Genomic DNA, 17,951 nt, shown 5'->3' on the forward strand with positions numbered 1-17,951 from the left:
ATGTGGATCAGGTGACGTTACTAATCCCAGCCCGGAAGAATACCGGCCCGTGCGCGGGCCGCGCTGCTCAGAGGGAGTCCCAGGGGCTTCCCGTTAATGAATTAATTCGCTAACGAGGGTGGGCTCGGCGGCTCCGTGCCCCCTCCCGTCCCGGTAGCCGCCTCCTCCGCCGGAGGGGGGGGAGCGACAGGCAGCGGCTCCTGCCCCATGTGACTGGGGAGCGGCTGCCCCCGTCCATGGCTTGGCCTCCCCCGGGCAGCAGCAGCTCCGGCTCCCGGGGAGGAGGGGCAGGAGCTGCTGCTCCATGGGGAGGAAGGGCAGCCCCCGATCCCCCCAGGCGGAGGGGGGATCCCGGGCCGCCTCCCCCCCCTCCTCCTCCCCCTCCTCCCCGCTGTGGGCCTTACCCGAGGAGCTGCTGCTCCTCATCTGCTCCTACCTGGACGTGCAGGCCTTAGGCCGCCTGGGCCAGGTCTGCCGCCGCCTGCGCTTCCTCAGTAGCCGCGATCTCCTCTGGAGGCGCATAGCCCGTGGCTGCCTCAACTCCGGCTTCACCCAGCTCGGCACCGACCTGTAAGCGCGGCCTTCCCGGCGGAAGGGCGGGGGGGTGGCGGCCGTGGCGGCTGGGAAAGGCCGGGGATGCTGCGGCCTAGCTGGTTGCTAAGGGGCGTTCTGCGCTCCTGGCGTAGTCGCTAACGGGGGGGGCTCCCCGCTGCCGTGAGGGGGCGGAGGGAAGCGGGGGGGGGGGGGCGGCTATTCTCGAAGCGCGGCTGCGCCGACTTTAGTCTGCGCCAAGAGGGGCGGTGAGGGCAGGGGAAGGGCCGTAGCACCGGGCCCGCAGCGGGGCCGCCCCTGGGAGGGGAGGTGCCGCCTGTGGCAGCCCCGGGGCGGTAGGGCCTGACCCCGGCTCTGCCCAGGAGGGTCGGGGGCGCGGGGGGCGTTGCGGGGAGGCGCTTCTTGTTCCTGCCGGGAAGCGGGCGAGCATGGCGGGAGCTTCCCGGGCTCCCTCAGCGACAGGCCCGGCGGGAGCGGCCCTGAGATGTTGGGGACCGAGGCCTTCTCCAGATCAGCTCCGTCCCCCAGACTCCCCCCATCAAAACACGTAGGGCCGGGGGTTTCAAGCCGGGGGAGGTGGAAGGAGCTGCCATGTGCCCGTGCTCCCTCCCCACTTCTGAGCAGCTGCCCCTGCCATGGTCTCGAAGAGGCCTCAGAGAAGAAGGCACGAGGGAGCAAGGCCCGGGCTGGTGTCTTGGTGAAAGGCTGAAGGGTAGGCTTGCCTACGTTATTAGGTGCAAGAGCGCTTGTGGCAGGGGAATATGTATTCTGCTCACAGAGCAGCTGGCTGGTGTAACTGGTGATGGCTGTCACAGAGAAAGTGACCCTGGACTCTTCGTGGCTTCTGGGTTTTAAAGTGGATAGGGGTTGGTTTTCTTCATTTTTTTCCCCCACTCGTTCAACAGCACATCGTAGGTTAGGAGTAGGTGTGAGCCCTCTTGGCTTTACAGTCTGTGACACCAGCATCTTTCTAGATGAAGTGCATTTGGGGCTTGAGCCTTGGCCGTGATTGGTAAGGACCCAAAGATTCCTTTTCCTCTCTCAAATTTGCTAGTATACGAAGTGCCGCTCAGAGGTAGCCACTCAACCTGGGCTTTCCTTGCTACTTTAGGAATCCCAAGAGGAAAATTATGGTCTTAGGATCTATGAAGCCCTTCTTGTATTTTCTCTTTAGCTGCCAGACCAGGATCTTGTTTGTCATCCAGTGACTCAGTATTGTTTCTGTAAATACTGTGTTGGCATAAATCAAAAGAAGGGATGGCAGTTTTTGAGGCCTGTTTTGTTGTCTCATGTTGCTGTCTCATCAATAGCACAGACTGTAGGGAAACAATTATGGCTCCTGCTGGCAGGAGCAGAACTTTAGTGGTGCTGGAACTCCTTGCGTTGGATTTTTGGGCCAGTGCTTCAACCCATTCAGTCTTCACAGCTTGAAAGTTAAATGCAGTTCCTTGGAAGTCAGCAGGAATAAGTGCTGCAGAAGGGCTGTGTGTAGGACTCTGTCTACTGTGATATATGATTTTGTCTCCTGAGGAAATGAAGTTCTGTATTTTTCATTAAGAATAAGGTGATACTATGCTCCTTCAGTTGCAGGAGGGATCAGGTGTACAGCAGAGCAGGTGCAGCATATGTAAGGACCACCACTTCCCCTGCCGAGGAATGCAGGTCTATAAACAGCTACAGAAGAGGTTTGCTAGGTCAGAGGGTTTAAGTGAAGGGAAGGCTGCTTGAGTATCATAAGCTCCCAGGGATTTCAGTGCTGTTAGGTTTGCTATGAACAGGTTTTTTTTAGTAATTCTAGGATGTGCTTTTGTGCTGAGTCCTATTTTCAAGTTTTCTTTAAACAACTCTAGTATAGAGTGCTGCTTTTAGCATTGGTCAGCGCTGCCCTGGTTCTAGGGAGTTCAATCACGGGTAAGACAGCAAGTGACATTACAAGCTGGTTATGCAGGAACCTTGAGATATATCTGGAGGATGAATCCTTTAATTACTTTTAACTTAATGGAAGGCTCAGACAATCTTCAGTTCTTTGAAATAGCGTGCCAGGTCTTATGGAGAATACCTGAAAGCCCAGCACTTGTTTTCCCTGTGTGGAGATCCAGCATCTGGGGATAGCTGCAGGAGTTTTGCTCCAGTGGGATAGACAGTTTTGGCAACAGGTAGAAGACAAGCACGTATCGCAGTACTGGAGGGGGCTGGGTATATGTACATCTCCAGAAGAATCAGCTTTAGTGCATGTGTTGAGTTGAGGTACGGCTGTAAAATTTGTACTTAGCTAAAGAAGAGTGTAATAGTTTCTGTGGCAGCTTAAGGGTTTTAAATAGCCGTGTGTCTTCCATAGCACTTGCTCCTCATGCATGTCTCCAAGATCAAGAGCAATCTCCAAGGTTGCTGCTTTTGCAGTTGAGGGAGGAAGATTTGCAGAGAGAAGTTTTTTTTTTTTACTTGACTACTGATACAAGTTGGGGAAGGGGTTGAGGTAAGCTTCTGGGCACAGAGTCCTCCTTCCTGATAGTAATTCTAAGTAGGAACCTGATAGGTTGCTCGTTGAAGGTTACATTTGAGCTGAGTAGGTATTTAAACTAAAATATTACTGGGTAAATCATAGAATCATAGAACGGTTAGAGTTGGAAGGGACCTTAAAGATCGAGTTCCAACCCCCCTGCCCTGGGCAGGGACACCTCCCACCAGACCACGTTGCTCAAAGCCCCATCCAGCCTGGCCTCGAACCCCTCCAGGGATGGGGCAGCCACAGCTTCTCTGGGCAACCTGGGCCAGGGTCTCACCACCCTCACAGCAAAGAATTTCTTTCTAGTAACTAATCTCCCCTCGTTCATTTTAAGACCATTACCCCTTGTCCTATGGCTCCACTCCCTGATCAAGAGTCCCTCCCCATCTCTCCTGTAGCCCCTTCAGGTACTGGAAGGCTGTTATAAGGTCTCCCCGGAGCCTTCTCTTCTCCAGGCTGAACACCCCCAGCTCTCTCAGCCTGTCTTCATAGGGGAGGTGGTCCAGCCCTCGGATCATTTTTGTGGCCCTCTGCTGTACCTGTTCCAACAGGTCCATGTCCTTCCTGTGCTGAGGACTCCAAAGCTGGACACAGTACTCCAGGTGGGGTCTCACGAGAGCAGAGCAGAGGGGTAGAATCACCTCCCTTGCCCTGCTGGCCATGCTTCTTTTGATGCAGCCCAGGGTGTGGGTGGCTTTCTGGGCTGCCAACATGCACTGCTGGCTCGTGTTGAGCTTCTCATCCACGAGCACTCTCACGTCCTTCTCCTCAGGGCTGCTCTCCAGCCATTCTCTGCTCAACCTGTAGTTGTGCCTGGGATTGCCATGTCCCAGGTGCATGACCTTGCACTTGGCTTGATTGAACTTCATGAGCTTTGCATGGGTCCACCTCTCCAGCCTGTCCAGGTCTCTCTATAGAATGGTGCTGAAAATGATGGCTGGACCTTCTTGAGAACTGTACTTTCTTAGTGATACAGAGTAAATACTGAGTTTGTCAAGCTTGACTTTGACTTGCTCAAGAGCTGAAGCTTCTTTTGCATGTTCTTGATAACGTTGCATGAGGTGGACGCTGTTTTTTTGCTTTTAAGAGGTTTTTGTGCGATACTGTCTGCAATTGAGAAACCAAAGGCTGAAACCGTTTATGGTAAATGTACTTAATGAAATAACGTGCATGGTTCTAACACTAGGTCTTGAACTGATGGTCCCCGAGAGGCTGGCATAAATTAAAAAACTAGTCTAGGGAATATTTACTGTTTAAAACAAAAAAAAATTATCTCAGAATAGTTTGATCATTTCTGCTGTTAAATGGCTTTTGATAAGCCAACTGGTAATGCTTTGTAAATAGAGATAAATTTGAGCCTGGAGTGTAAGATAGCTGTGAAACTTACACCCTGCCCCCACTTCCCCATTTTTTAAAAGGGTGATTAACTTGAAAATGACACCATTTCTTTAAAATGTTGTTTCTGTTAGGTGTATCTTCAGATAATTGGAACAGGATAAGAGGGAACAGGCTTTAGCTTGTATGGGAAACAACTGTTTGTGCGGTCAGCTTGCTTATAAAATGTCTTTATGCATTTTATGCATGAGAAAATTTATAAAAAACTGGTTGCAAACCCCTGTTAGCGGCATGGAAAAGAGAAATTGTGGTATACCCGAAACTACTTGATTTAATTTTTTTAAATTATCTACTTCTCATCCTGACTATCTACCTTTTAAAATTGCCAGCTACGGTTACTTCGGCTGAAACAATGCTAAATTGATTTGCTAATGTTGTCCAAGGAAGACGTGGACTTAATCCCCGACACTAGCTGTTGTGCTGAAAGGCATGTTCACAGCATTGACAATCTCTCATATTTGCCCTTTCTGGTAGATTCAGTTAATCGGGAGCTGCGGATGTAAGCGAAGTAAAGTATTTAAGGTATTGATTCAATGATGCACTTGCAGAAGGGGAAGGTTTGCTTTGAGCAGTGTTTCTGTACACTTCATTCCTTAGGTGGGGGCGAAGGGGGAATCGCTAGGTTCACATCAGTGTGAATTACTGTGTATTAGGGACAGCAGGGTCTGGCTTGGAAGGGTTCTTAAAGCACATTCTTAGTGTTAAAAATGTGCTGTTTCTTCTTTGAATCAGCAGTAAATAAATGTTTAATAGAATATTGCATTGCTATTATGGTGGTATAGAGTGGTTTTAGATGGATGTGGTTCTTGGCATCAGTCCTACAAGTCTCTACATCAGGCTGCCACTTGTTCTGTATAGTAATTCTAATTTTATGTCTATACATGTACTGCAACAAGACCTTGTCATGAGGATGGTAAAAAAGATAGTCCCTATGGTGTAGATTTTTGCTTCACTCGGTCATAGGAGATGCTGAAGCAAGAGTTGAGCCCTGTCTTCATGATGTAAGGTGAATGCAGCATTTTTGTTCCAAAGATACATGGCAGCATATCACAGAAAAGTTAAGGCTTAAGAACGCTTTCCGCAGCTAAACTGTAGCTGAGCAGTAGCACAAAGCCTTTGGGGTTTTTGGTGAGTATCGTGATATTACAGTTGGGTCTGGTGGCCTGTGTCTGTTTTGCCAGCTGTTGTACAGGCCCAGCAAGAGCAGTCTCTGCCCTGACCAGCTTGCTGCCTAAATAGCCAGGGTAAACAAGGGCTGGGAGGGGAAGCAGAGGCAGAGAGATGTCAACCAAGCTGCCCTCTGTACAGCAGGTCAGTGTCAGAGCCAGGAATAGCAGAGGGTGCTTTAAGCCTTCATCCAGTGCCTGCCTGCTGGACCACCTTGGACTGGAGAAATTGGAGAGGCAAAGAGCTCATCGCAAGGTGCCTCTTTATTTAAAGCATGGAAGAAAGGAATAACGTTGCAGCTGGACTAAACTTATTTCCTCTTTGTTACAAAGGAATTTTAGAGGGCAAGTTAAAAGTTGCAACCTAAATAGCTTGACAGTGTGCTCTTTGTAATATATTAGTAGCTGTTGTCAAAATACAGAAATGTTCCGCTGTGTGTTTTGCCTCTCCCTGTCTCCTGGTCTGCTTAGCCCACTAGGATCATGGTGTATTCTCCAGTTCAGAGAAACAGATTCATTAATGGATGAATTTATCATCTTTGAGTATTTAAGCACTTGTGTAAGCATTTCTGTGAGTTAATAAAAGCTGTGTTTTCTCCAGATCTTGGAAAAATATATACACCTGCAGGAGCAGGAAATGGCCAATCTCTGCAAGTCAAATCCAAATGCAAAGTGCAGCAATCATAGGAGACCTCTGCCTTCAGTACTGGAGGGGGAGGGAGTGTGAATGCCTGTAAAGCTGCTTCGGTTTCCTTCATCTTTTCAAACTTGTTTTATCAAGGTTTCATTACTTTAAGTCAGAAATGAAGTAGGCAATGAAGTGGTGCAGATGATGCAGAGGGGAATACTCTGGGGAGGGTATTGCAATAATGGCAAGAGCCTGGAAGAGGGCACACAGCTATTGGTTTGTGCTGGAAAAGTCGGTGGATTTTAGAAACTCCTGTTAGATTTGTTCTTAATCTGTCTTAAACTGCTGGTTCTGGGCAGGAGAGATCTGCTGGGACAGCTCCACAAAACTGAAACTGCTTCTTGTTCTGGGAATGTGAAATTGTTTGTAAGAGTTTTTTCAGGCCTGCCTACCCTTTCCTGAAAATTCTCATGAGTTCAAAGTGGAAAAAGAATTCTATCTAGTTTAGGGCTTAAAAAAGAGTGCTGTGCTTGTTGCTATTATCCCTGTAATCAGCATAAGTGAACTAGCTATGGATTATTTCACTCCATCCAAATACTACCCTGACAGTCTACTCTTTCAAATCAGAACGTACACGGCAACTCTTGAGCAGCTGCAGGTTTTCTCAGATCTTCTCAGTGCTACTCATTTTTTGAAGCAGCCCAGATTTCATCTCCAAAAAGCCTACCTAAGTCCCTGAGAGAGGCCAAACCCTGCCTGGAGTTTCTAGCTGTGTTCCCATTGCAGGCACTTGTAAGAGAGGGGGCATCTGATGGCAGAGTGGTCTGGCTCAGTCTTTGTGATGTTTTTTTGGGAAGCCCATGTGAAGGTGTGTGTCTTTGCTGTGTATACAGAAATTTGCCTGCAGCTCTGGTTCTTATTAGTCTCTGGCTTCTTCGTGCAGGTGAATGAGAGCTGTGAAGCAGAGCAGTAAACCTGGTAACATCTAACTGAGAGAGCATAGACACACCAGAGGAGGCAAGGACCAGTGAGAGAAGAGTCTGCAGAGCTCTCTTCCATCTCAGAGTTACGTGAACCCATGTCAAATAGGAAGGGCGGGGGGAGCGTAGAAGACAGATTGAACCTGGCGGTAAGCTAAATAAGGGTCATATGTTAAAGGAATTCAGGTGGAATTTTTGTCCTGGAAGAGACATTTTGAGAGCCGGACGATTTGTTGAGGACAGCAACAGGAGCTCTGGACATAAATAGCTTTTCCCTCTCGGCTGTCTGTTGGTGGCCCGTGACTTGTAACTGTGCTGAGACCCTGCTGCTCAACAGGTGTGTCCCGATTACACAAATAAGTGCAGTTGGCCCCTGTGTGAGCCATCCCTGCCACAGGGCCAAGGTTGAAAGTGGGGCTTAGCCACTCTGACCTATTTGTTCCTCTGTATGACCCTTCCAGTCAGGCCTGAGGCAGGCTGGTGACAGCTTTTAGGCAGATAGCAGAATTTGTCCACAGAAGAGATTTGCTCTCAGCAGGCCTCTGCAGACTTGCAATTCCAGATGAGCTCTTCAGCACTTAAAACGTAGCAAAACGTGAAGAACTTTGGTGGGTTAGGATGCCCCATGCAGCTGGGAAAATATACAGTATGACATGTTGGTGTTCTCTTCTGTAACACAGTATGTGTTGTTGCAGGCACCGTTGCTTTGGCACATGCTGAAATTGTAGATGACCAGTAGAAATCTCTCCAGGATGTGGTAAAGCAGAGAAGCTCTTGCTATTGCAGAAAAACCATTTCAGGTGGCAAAGGACTTTGGCTGGGAAGGGGATCATGGAAGGCAAAACCTGTTGGAGGTGAATCTCTGGAAGGAGATGTGCTTAGTCTCTGGCTGAGTGATTCTTTCTTTTCTTGCTTTCTTTTTGGGGCCCAGGCCAGCAACTGCCATGGTGTCTGAGGTCACCTGGGTCAGTGGTGCTGTGGGGGAATAGTCCCAAGTCTCTCACTTCAGCAGCTGGAAAGCGGGCTCCAGAAGGAATATTACATTTCTTTTGGTAACTCTGCCAAGAAAGAGAGGAAATCCACAATTTGAGCAAAATACTTTAACTTTTTTTTGTAGGGTGGGGGTGACGTAGGAAGAGGGAAATGAAAAATCCCTTATAACGGGTTGCTTGGGATGGCTTTTATACTGGAACTCTCTCTCAGGCTGTAAGAAATGTTCAGCTTCTCTTTCTTGGTGTAAAGGGAGCTTCCATCAGGAATGTGTGCAATTGGAAACATGTATTAGCTCAGGTCATTTATTGCACCACGTGGTTTGGGATCCTGATAGAGTAGGTTTTTGATTAATTAATAACAAAGGTAGCCTTGCATGTTCTGGATCACTTAATTTTATGAGCTGTTGATAGTTGTGACGCCCTAGCAGAAGTGGTAAAATGAGGGACTCTGGGCTTTAAGAACTTTTTGCCTGAATTTAATTTAGTGTTCACTGGTTTCTTCCTCCTGTGTTTCCTGTCATCCTTCTAGGATGTTGGGCTGTACTTCAGTTACTTGGCAATGTAGGGCTGCGTAGGTCCCGATAAAAATAGCAGTCCTTCCTCAGCAAGCCAGCCTTCAGCAGTCTTGAAATTCACTGTTGGGTGGCTTCTCTGAGAATGTGGATGCCAAGATCTTGATTTCACGGAGCACTTAAGCATGTACTGAATTTTAAGCACATGGCTTAGTTTTTTGCTGGATTGCATATAAAGAAAGGTCAGGTCATTCATTGGCTGGTGGATAGTGGTCCCTTCGCAGCATTTTACATAACATTTGTCTTCATAAGGTGGGTTAGTCTCCTGAATCTTTGAATGTTCAATGCAGTTGCTGAAGTGGGAGGTACTTGGTTAAGTCAGCCACTCAGTGTAGACGTGTGATGTCTGTTGATTGTCTTGGGTCATCATGGAACAATTCTTAATGTTTTGCATGTGTAGAAGGTGTGTTGATCATGATTGAAGCAAAATCATCTTTGTAGAGGAGAAAAGGATCTTTTTTTATCAAGTGGTTAAGTTTATATGGTGATGCCCTTAACTTTCTGACATTTGAGAACTGCTCGCATGCATTTCGTTGACGCTTATCACATTTTTTGATGTATTCTGGGAGTTGCTTTGGAGGGTGCTGTTGAGGAAGCAAATCAAATTATATCTCAGCACCTGATTCCATCAGTGGGCTAGATTTAACTTCTCTTCTGCTATAGGGGATCAAATGTCTTTGACCAGCACTTGAAAATCATTAAATCATTGCAGTTCAATCTCTTTGGCAAAGGGGAGGGATGTATCAGTCCAATTTCTACATCCCCTTTCTCATGGCCTCCACATGTTCTGTCCCTTTCTTGCCTCTATTTTGAATAAATAAAACATCTGGGAAGTAAAAGGTGGATGTTTCTAAGATGCGTGTAAATGACCTGAATCCAGAATTGCTATATGGAGGCAGCAGGCTGGATGAATAATATACCTATTAACAGTAGAACAAACAAAGCGCACCAAAACCCTACCAGACCTCCCTGATATAGTCCTTCCCACCCACCCCTTGCCTCCTTCCAGACAGGAGCTGTCAATTTGCATGAAAGAAAGAGGTGTCTGTGACAGGAGTAACTGCAATAGTGGATGGATACTGTGGGCCAAGCCAATGTGTGACTCTCTTCTGAAATTCCCCTTCCAGCAGCAGGAGGATCAAAGCCTGTCCCCCAACTAGAAAAGTGACCAGCAGCGTAAGATGGAGGCTGCGTTTTTGACCTTGGATTCACCTTTTTCGGAGCCTTGGAAATTACATCTAGCCTTAGTAGGGTTTGTGCATTGAGCTCAGGATGTCTGGTTGGGCCAGTACATGTTGGGAGGGGGTTGTGGCGTGAGTGTGTTTTCCATCACTGTGCAAGCTGGTGGCTTAAGATCTGTACATGGGGAGAACTTAACTGAGGGTTGAGTGTGGGGAGGAGAAGTGTTTTGGAGTAATAAATGGAATTGGATGTAGGCGGAGAGCCTGAACTCTGTCTGGGAGAGTAATAAGCAATGAGGAGGCTGCTGGACTTGACTTTTCGGTGCTGTGCATTCCTCATCTCAGACGCTATCTGGCCCCACGAGCTCCTGCAAGTGCTCTCTTTAAAAAAAGGAATTCCTCTTCTTGCAGCCTAGGCTAACTCTAGAGTTTTATTATTTTATTTTTTTTAAGGGTTAGGAGAAATAAAGAGCTCATAGCTTCCTAAATTTGGTTTTATTTGGTGTGGCTCTACTGATCATAAACTTAACAGCGTCAAAGCTTTCTAGGGGCTTTTATGTGTGTGGCTTCTGTTTTTGTTTAAAATGGGTCACGTGCCCAGGAATGCAGTCAAATTATAATGGTGACTAAGTGCCGGAAAGCATAGAAAAGGGGAGGGAAGGGTGAGCAGAAAAAAAGGAGCCTGAGGCTATGGAAGGAAGGCTGAGAAAATGAGAATCTGGCCAGGCCCCAGGGCCAGGTTAGAGATTCCTACATCCATTAACAACGAAAGGAGATGTTTATTTACAGGGAGCTAATCTTTGTTTTAAAAATTACAGAGTACCCAAAAATTCCACTTTTTGGAAGTGTGTTGGGGTCACAGCAGGGATGGGAGGAGGGAACTGGTTCTGATCGGGCACCAGTCCCCATCTCTCAAGGATCTTCCCTTCATCCTATGCCTCTGGGAACATTGGCTGTTGAGAAATGCATGAAAGGAGGAAAAAGTCTTGTAATCTAGTGAGTGGTTCACAACCCCTAGTTACAAAGGATAACTTCAAGACTTTCTTCTTGTTAGTACTTATCTCTTCTACCTAAGCAGCTCCACCAGGGATATTGAATAATTAAGTTTATGATAGGAGAAAGATGGGAGCTAAAGCTGCCTTCCACCCCCCACTGCACTCCCCCATCCTTTAATCAGCCCTGGATTATGAAAGCAAAACGGATGTTGAACAGCTGCTTGAACTGCGTATGTTCATGTAGACTCTAAAGAGACCTTGGTCCCAGGTCTCTGTGGTACCTACCTTTTGTCACCTCTTTGAGCTGTGTTGATCTTGGCTTGTCTCAGCTTGTCCCAATAACTTTGATTTATATCCCAGCAACTGCTTATGAACTACAGTCTGTCTTTTAGTAACTTTGACTGTAAGCAGAGAATTTTCCAGCAATGTGGTGGAATTCTCTATCCTTTGGTGAGCCGCTGCAAAAGATAGTCTGTCTTGGGGTGTGCATTCGGTGGTTATACAGTTGAATAAATTTTATTTTTATTTTGAACATGTCTTGATTTCTGATTATTTTATCTGGTTATGTGATTGCCAGGCAAGTGAGAGTCTGGTGCAGTTTCTTTACTAGTCTTCTGGCTAGACATGCTCTTCTGGCTTCTAGTTTTGATATTCTGCTGACTAGTGTTTCCTCCATCTGTTCTTGTATGGCGTTACCCTTAACTGGCTTTCTTTAGTCTCTATTAGAAGAGTGATGTCCTGTTTCTCTGGTTGTTCTCGTAGTTTCTTGCCATGTCAACTTGTTCTGATTACACTGTGTCTGAACATGCGTTGCATTCAGTATATTAGATCAGGTTTAAGGCTTGTACGCTAGCGATCATGAGGGTTGGTTTTCTTTGCTGATAAGTACCCGCTCTGCCCAGTGTTCCTTTCGTCAGCTCTTACGAGTGTGCTTGCTCTGGTGTGGATCAGGCACCATCAGTGTTTGCCAGTTCATCATGTGTGGAACCAGAGCGAGAGCACACCTGTGACCAGCTTGAGTGTATTTGTTATACGCATAGCGTCAGTCCTGCTTGCTAATCTCGTCTCTCTTCCTTTGTCTGCAGAGCGGCTGGCATTCCAGTGAAGGAAAGGGTGAAAGTATCTCGGAACTGGAGGCACGGACGCTGCCGGAGGGAGGCAGTCCTGAAATGGAAATGCAAGCAAGTGGTTCCTTTCTCTTCTAGTTTGTTCTGTGCCAGCTGCTTTGGGGCCTTGGGTTTGTGTCTGTGCCCTGAAATGAGATCTTTCTTGCCCCTTGTGAACCATGGGGTCTTAAAAGTGATGTTGTTGGCTAGCTGGGTGTGCGGTAACTGGAGTTGCTGTCTTGCCCTAGAGATTCATTCTGGGAGTCAAGAGCTTCTCTTTTAGTAAGAGCTTGAATTTGGCATTGTTCAGATCTGTGCAGTTCTAGTTGGATTTAGCGATCTTTACTACAGACATCAAACTGTTATGTTCCTATCTATTGTATGCCATGGGCAATTTTCTGTCCTGCTCTCACAGTGAGCATACCTTGGTCCCAGATGTGGACTTACATGTCCCCTCAGAATGCTTGGTTTGTCTCCCATGCTTTATCCTGACCCCTGATTTGGATGTATAAATCTAAGATGCAAATTGCTATTCTTCTGCCTTGTGCTTCTTCATTCTCCTATCTTATGCTTCCTTCCTTTGCTGGGAAAAAAAAAGCATAGAATCATAGAATTGTCTGGGTTGGAAGGGACCTTTCAGATCATCTAGTCCAACCATCAACCTCACTCTGATAAAAACCATCACTAAACCGTGTCTCTAAGCACTATGTCAACCCGTCTTTTCAATCCCTCCAGGGATGGTGCCTCAACCCCTTCCCTGGGCAGCCCATTCCAAGGCTTAAGAACCCTTTCTGTGGAAAAATTGTTCCTAATCTCCAATCTGAACCTCCCCTGGTGCAACTTGAGGCCATTTCCTCTTGTCCCATCGCCTGTGACTTGGGAGCAGAGACCGACCCCCCCCGGCTACAGCCTCCTTTCAGGGAGTTGTAGAGAGCGAGAAGGTCTCCCCTCAGCCTCCTTTTCTCCAGGCTGAACACCCCCAGCTCCCTCAGCTGCTCCTCATCAGACTTATTCTCCAGAGCCCTCACCAGCTCCATTGCCCTTCTCTGGACCCGCTCCAGCCCCTCAATGTCTATTTTGTGGTGAGGGGCCCAAAACTGGACCCATCCCTCGAGGTGGGGTCTCACCAGTGCCCAGTCCAGGGGGACCATCACCTCCTGAGTCCTACTCACCACGCTGTTCCTGATCCAGGCCAGGATGCTGTTGGCCTTCTTGGTCACCTGGGCACACTGCTGGCTCATGTTCCGCTGACAGTTGACCAACACCCGCAGGTCCTTCTCTGCCAGGCAGCTCCAGCCACTCTGCCCCCAGCCTGTAGCGCTGCAGGGGGTTGGTGTGACCCAAGGGCAGGACCTGGCACTTGGCCTTGTTGAACCTCCTCCCATTGGCCTTGGCATATTTGATATGAGGAGATTGTTAAATTCTTGCTCGCAAAGGTATACTCAGCTTTCAAAGCAAACCGTAAGGTAGGACTCTTGTCTGAGCAGCACATCTAAATTTTCAGTCCTCGCATCATTGGATGGAAGGAGAAATAAGAAAAACTATGGTTTGTTAGCTGCAGCAGAACAGGGACGCGCTAGTGAGGTTTCATGCCTTTTTGTGCTGTGTAAGTTGAAGTGGTGGATAATGTGCCACTGCTTGTCTAAAGTCCTTGGAACAGCTGTAATGAGGAGAGTGGGTTTTGGTGCAGGTTGTATACCTGTCTTTGAAGTGCTTGCAACCATCTGTGAAGACAGGCTCTGTGGATGTTAGAGATCATTACTAAACCAACTTCCCAAGTGAAACGGCAAGGGCTGGTTTAATGAGGCCACCATCCAAACTGAATCCTCTAATCTTCATTTATCCTGCTTCAAATTTGTTACTTCTCCTTATGAAAAAGCCATAGCAAAAAGTAAAAAGCTGAACTGCAGCATGAGGAGAGCCACAGAAACCGGCTGTAGTCTAGGTAAGCTGGATATTCGCTTGCTTTTAGAGGACTGCGTGGGAGTGGAGGAAGGAAGGGGAAATCAAAGCCGGCCTAAAACCAAAGCTGCTGCTCTAAAGATGCCTCTTATTTTTCACATGCATATGATCAAGTCCCAAATGAACATTATAATCAATGCTCTGCCCATGTTACGAAAAGCCTGTTATTGGAGATGAATGCAGGCAAGCAGTAACTTTCTATCTAATAAGCAATCTTGTCTCGCTTGTTTCTGGTTCCTTAAAGTGATGTTATGAGTGTGGCTGTGTGTAGTGGCTCTGCTGACACAGAAAATCAGGACCCCTGAGGATGAATGATTGCAAAAAAGAGGGAGACAGGTTTTTATGGGAAGTCCTCTGATTTCAAAACAGTTTGTTCATGAATAGTTTGAAAACTGAAAGACTGCTCTATGGAAAGGCTCTGGCTTTGCTCAGTGTTTGCATGGGTATTGTTGCACTCTGAAACGACTGCGAAGCGGAGACAATTTCACGTATCCTGGTCCATAGAGTACAAGACATAGGTGTCTCTTTGTATCTGGCCTTGCTGTATCCAGAAGGCCTGTTTGCTGATTTTCTGGTGGCTACACAAAAGGACAATCTTGAGCAAAGAGCTCACTGCCCAAGTGTGCATTGTAGCCTGTTCTGTTTTCTGTATTTTGGTTTTGTTTAGATAATAATAAACTTCTTGTGATGACAGACTTGATTCAGACGTTGCTTGAGTGTCTCCTCCTCTTCTTGGTCTCCCAGGAAGTGAAGCATATTTTTTATTTGTAACTTCAATCTTCCAAATCCTTTGGAACAGCTCCTTTAGCAGTCCACTGCTGTTGGCCTGGAACTTGCTATCCGTAAATAGCAAGGGGGAAAAAGGGTGTACGGCCTCTTCTGAAAGACAGGCAAGAGAAATCAAGAGGTTGCTCTGCAATTGCTTTTGGATCAGCAGTGGAAGAGGTATGAATGTAGAAAAATACCTCCTCTATATGATGAGCACAAAGTTCTTGGACAGCCTCGGGCTTACCCTGCTGCTTTACGTATCAGCATACAGAGGATGCAGGAGGTGGAAAACTTTCTGTCTGTAGGAAGACCTGTGTTATTTGATGTGACCTGCTCCCCTGCTCACGGGTGTGAGACAATGGCAGCTTTGTGGTCTCTGCTGGGCATCAGCAAATCATGTGCAGGATCAAGACTGACTGTTTACACCAAGAGCCCCGATTTAAAGACTCTGTTAGAAATGCTCGGCGTAGCTCACAAATGCCTGATAGCCTAGTTTCTTAAAAAGTATAGGGCTTGTGAAGAGAGGTCAGGGAGCCTTAAGTATTTCCTGTCTAAACTCACTAGGCTCTTGGCCATCCTCTCTTTTAGAGATTCTGTGTTTCCTTTTCCTCAGCCCTTTGTTAGAAAAATGCCAGCAGTGTTGTATGTTGCTGGAGAAGCTTCACTTCTTAACTGTGCTACTATATTAAGCCCCGCTTTTGCATGTGACCAGAAGCTCCAACTTCACAGTTTTCTTGAGTGGGCATTTGATTGCATGTGTAAACATATCATCAAAAGCTATTTTTTTTTCTTTTTGGATGTGAACTTTTTTGTTTCGTTTTCTTCTCTTTATCCCCGCACTCCCCCAACCTGCTGTCTGTCTGCAGTTTGATGCCCTGGATGGAGCTAGATGGCGAGTATCTCTACCTGTCTCAAGCAGAGAATATCCAGGCATACCGGCTCTGTCCAGATGGTACAGGTTTGCAGCGTCACCCTCAAGCTATCTTCTCTGGCCACCAGGAGGACGTATGTCGCTTTGTTCTTGTCAACTCCCACATCGTCAGTGGAGGGGGGTAAGTTGGGTGAATGAAGGAGCCCAAGGAGTGTGGCGGTGAAGTTTGGAAGGTTTTGTGGCACTCCAGCCCAGTGCAGAGGGGTTCATCTTGCTACACGCTATCCTCACACCTGGCTATGTTCAACTGCTGCTACTTCCTCTTTTATGATTTGGTTCTGTCCTGAAAAAGCTTCTACTACAGCTGTGGAGGAGCTGAGTCTCATGCTGTTGACTTTATAAAGTGTCCTTTTCTCTTTTGAGCTTGTGTAGATGTCCACAGGGTTGTTGAATCGGGATTGACTGATGTGCAATTTTCATTTCTTTCCCAGTTAAGAGAGTGGGTAGCTAGACTGTGTTCTGATATTCAGAACTGCTGGTTAACTGGGACCACAGTGGTGTATAAAGCTTTTCAGAGACAAGTATATGTTTATTAGACCTACTGATATAATTGTGGAGAGGGGGGAAAACTGCCAAGTGTTCCAGCACACACACACACTTCTCCAATTAATTTTGCATTTGACTGGCCTTTTTCAATTACAGCAAATGACAGAACTGTTATTTATAAAGTTTTAGCTATTAATATTCAGAGCACTTTAGCACCTCCCAATTGTGTGTTTGTGTGGCTGTCTGCCCTGGCTATCCTGAGAGTGTCTCTGGTTAACTGTAGCCCAAAATTCAGGTGAAAATTGAGTCATGCATTTAAAATTCCACTAACTGTATTGGTTGAAAAAAGTCTAAATAGCTTTGTAGTTAATTCAAAGCACAAGGGTGAGAACAACCTCTCGCTTATTCCCTTACTCCAGCCATTCAGCCTCCAGCAAGGATTTTGGCAAGCTTAAAGCAATAGGAGGAGGAATGGGGGCTCTGCTAGTTTATGCAGCTTAACACAAAGTGGAAAGGGAAAGATAGCCAGGAATATTGTCATTTGTGGCAGATCAGGCTTTGACTGGCCAGACGTGGGATTGCAAGAGAACAGGTGATGTGTGAGGAGTGGAGGGTTAATAACACTGCATGAATTCCAGCTTCCATGAGAGAACAGTCTTGGTCTTTTTGTGGCATTCCTAAGCACTAATGGAAGGTGCATGTCCAAGGGAGATGCAGCTGATACAGACTCTCTGTCTGGGGATTTGTTTTTCAGAGATGGAAATATTGTCCTTCACAAGATCCATGGCTCCTACAGCGTGAAGTTCTCTGCGCATGAACAGGAGGTGAACTGTGTGGACTTCCAAGGTGGCCTCATTGTCAGTGGCTCCCGGGACAGAACAGCGAAGGTGAGCAGTGAAGTTCCAGCAGCTGCAGGTGCTGCTGCAGAAGTGACCTCAGAGGTCTTGTATCATGGATGGTTGTGTCAGCAGAACAGCTGTGACCCCTGTCTTGTGTGTCTGCAGGAGGAGCCCTGGGTACCTTGGCATAGGCTCATGTCTCTGAAAAGATGCTTGCTGTGCCAAGCTTTTGAGATTTGGCAGTACTTTATGACATCAGCTGCTGGTTTAAACTAGCAGAAGTGCAGAAGGCGGCAGCGGATGTACAGTGAGAGAAGCAAAACATCTTGCAAACAAAACAAGCAAAACATGTAGTGGAGATCCCTGGCAGTTAGTCTGAAATGTGCTGTGTGTATCTCAAGCACAGCCTTGCTTTGTGGTGCAGTGCTGCTTCACGTGCTCCCTGTTCTATATTTGATCACTTTAAGGGATAGCATGATGCCTTTTCCAAGTTTGTGGGGTTGTGGTTTATTTATTTGTGGGTTTTGGTGTTGTGTTTTTTAAAAAAGTTATTTATTTTAATTTTTTATGGTTCTTGGTTTGCAAACCAGGAGTGAAGTCAGACTGAATACTGCTAGCTCCCATTTTTCTCTTCCAGTTGGCATCACTGAATCCTGTCAAATAATTTTTGGCTATTTCTTTTAGAGACAGGACAATTTTTGGTTTTAGTCCTTCTGGATCTAGTTGACAGTGCGGTGTTCCTACGTGGACCTGGAAAGTTTTTTTTCCTGAGCTCTAACGACCTCTGTTTTAGTGGTTTAGGAAACTCTACGTAGGTGTTTCACCCTTGTCGTGCCAGCACGATGCAGTACCTGTAACATCTTCACAACCACTTGTTTAATTGTTGGAACTG

At 46.8% G+C, this 17,951-nt stretch overlaps 1 protein-coding gene across 1 annotated transcript in view; it reads left to right on the forward strand.

Annotated features, from left to right (window-relative positions):
• The first annotated feature begins 304 nt into the window (after positions 1 to 304).
• Positions 305 to 17,951, forward strand: part of FBXW4 (F-box and WD repeat domain containing 4) — a 72,009-nt gene continuing 54,362 nt past the window's right edge. The window contains exons 1-4 of the mRNA XM_074159022.1: positions 305 to 570; positions 12,053 to 12,148; positions 15,670 to 15,855; positions 16,975 to 17,107. Of these exons, the coding sequence (XP_074015123.1) occupies positions 305 to 570; positions 12,053 to 12,148; positions 15,670 to 15,855; positions 16,975 to 17,107 (681 nt within the window). The remainder of the gene's footprint in view (positions 571 to 12,052; positions 12,149 to 15,669; positions 15,856 to 16,974; positions 17,108 to 17,951) is intronic.

This window comes from Numenius arquata, chromosome 15, assembly GCF_964106895.1.
Source record: "Numenius arquata chromosome 15, bNumArq3.hap1.1, whole genome shotgun sequence".
NCBI classification, from domain to species: Eukaryota; Metazoa; Chordata; class Aves; order Charadriiformes; family Scolopacidae; genus Numenius; species Numenius arquata.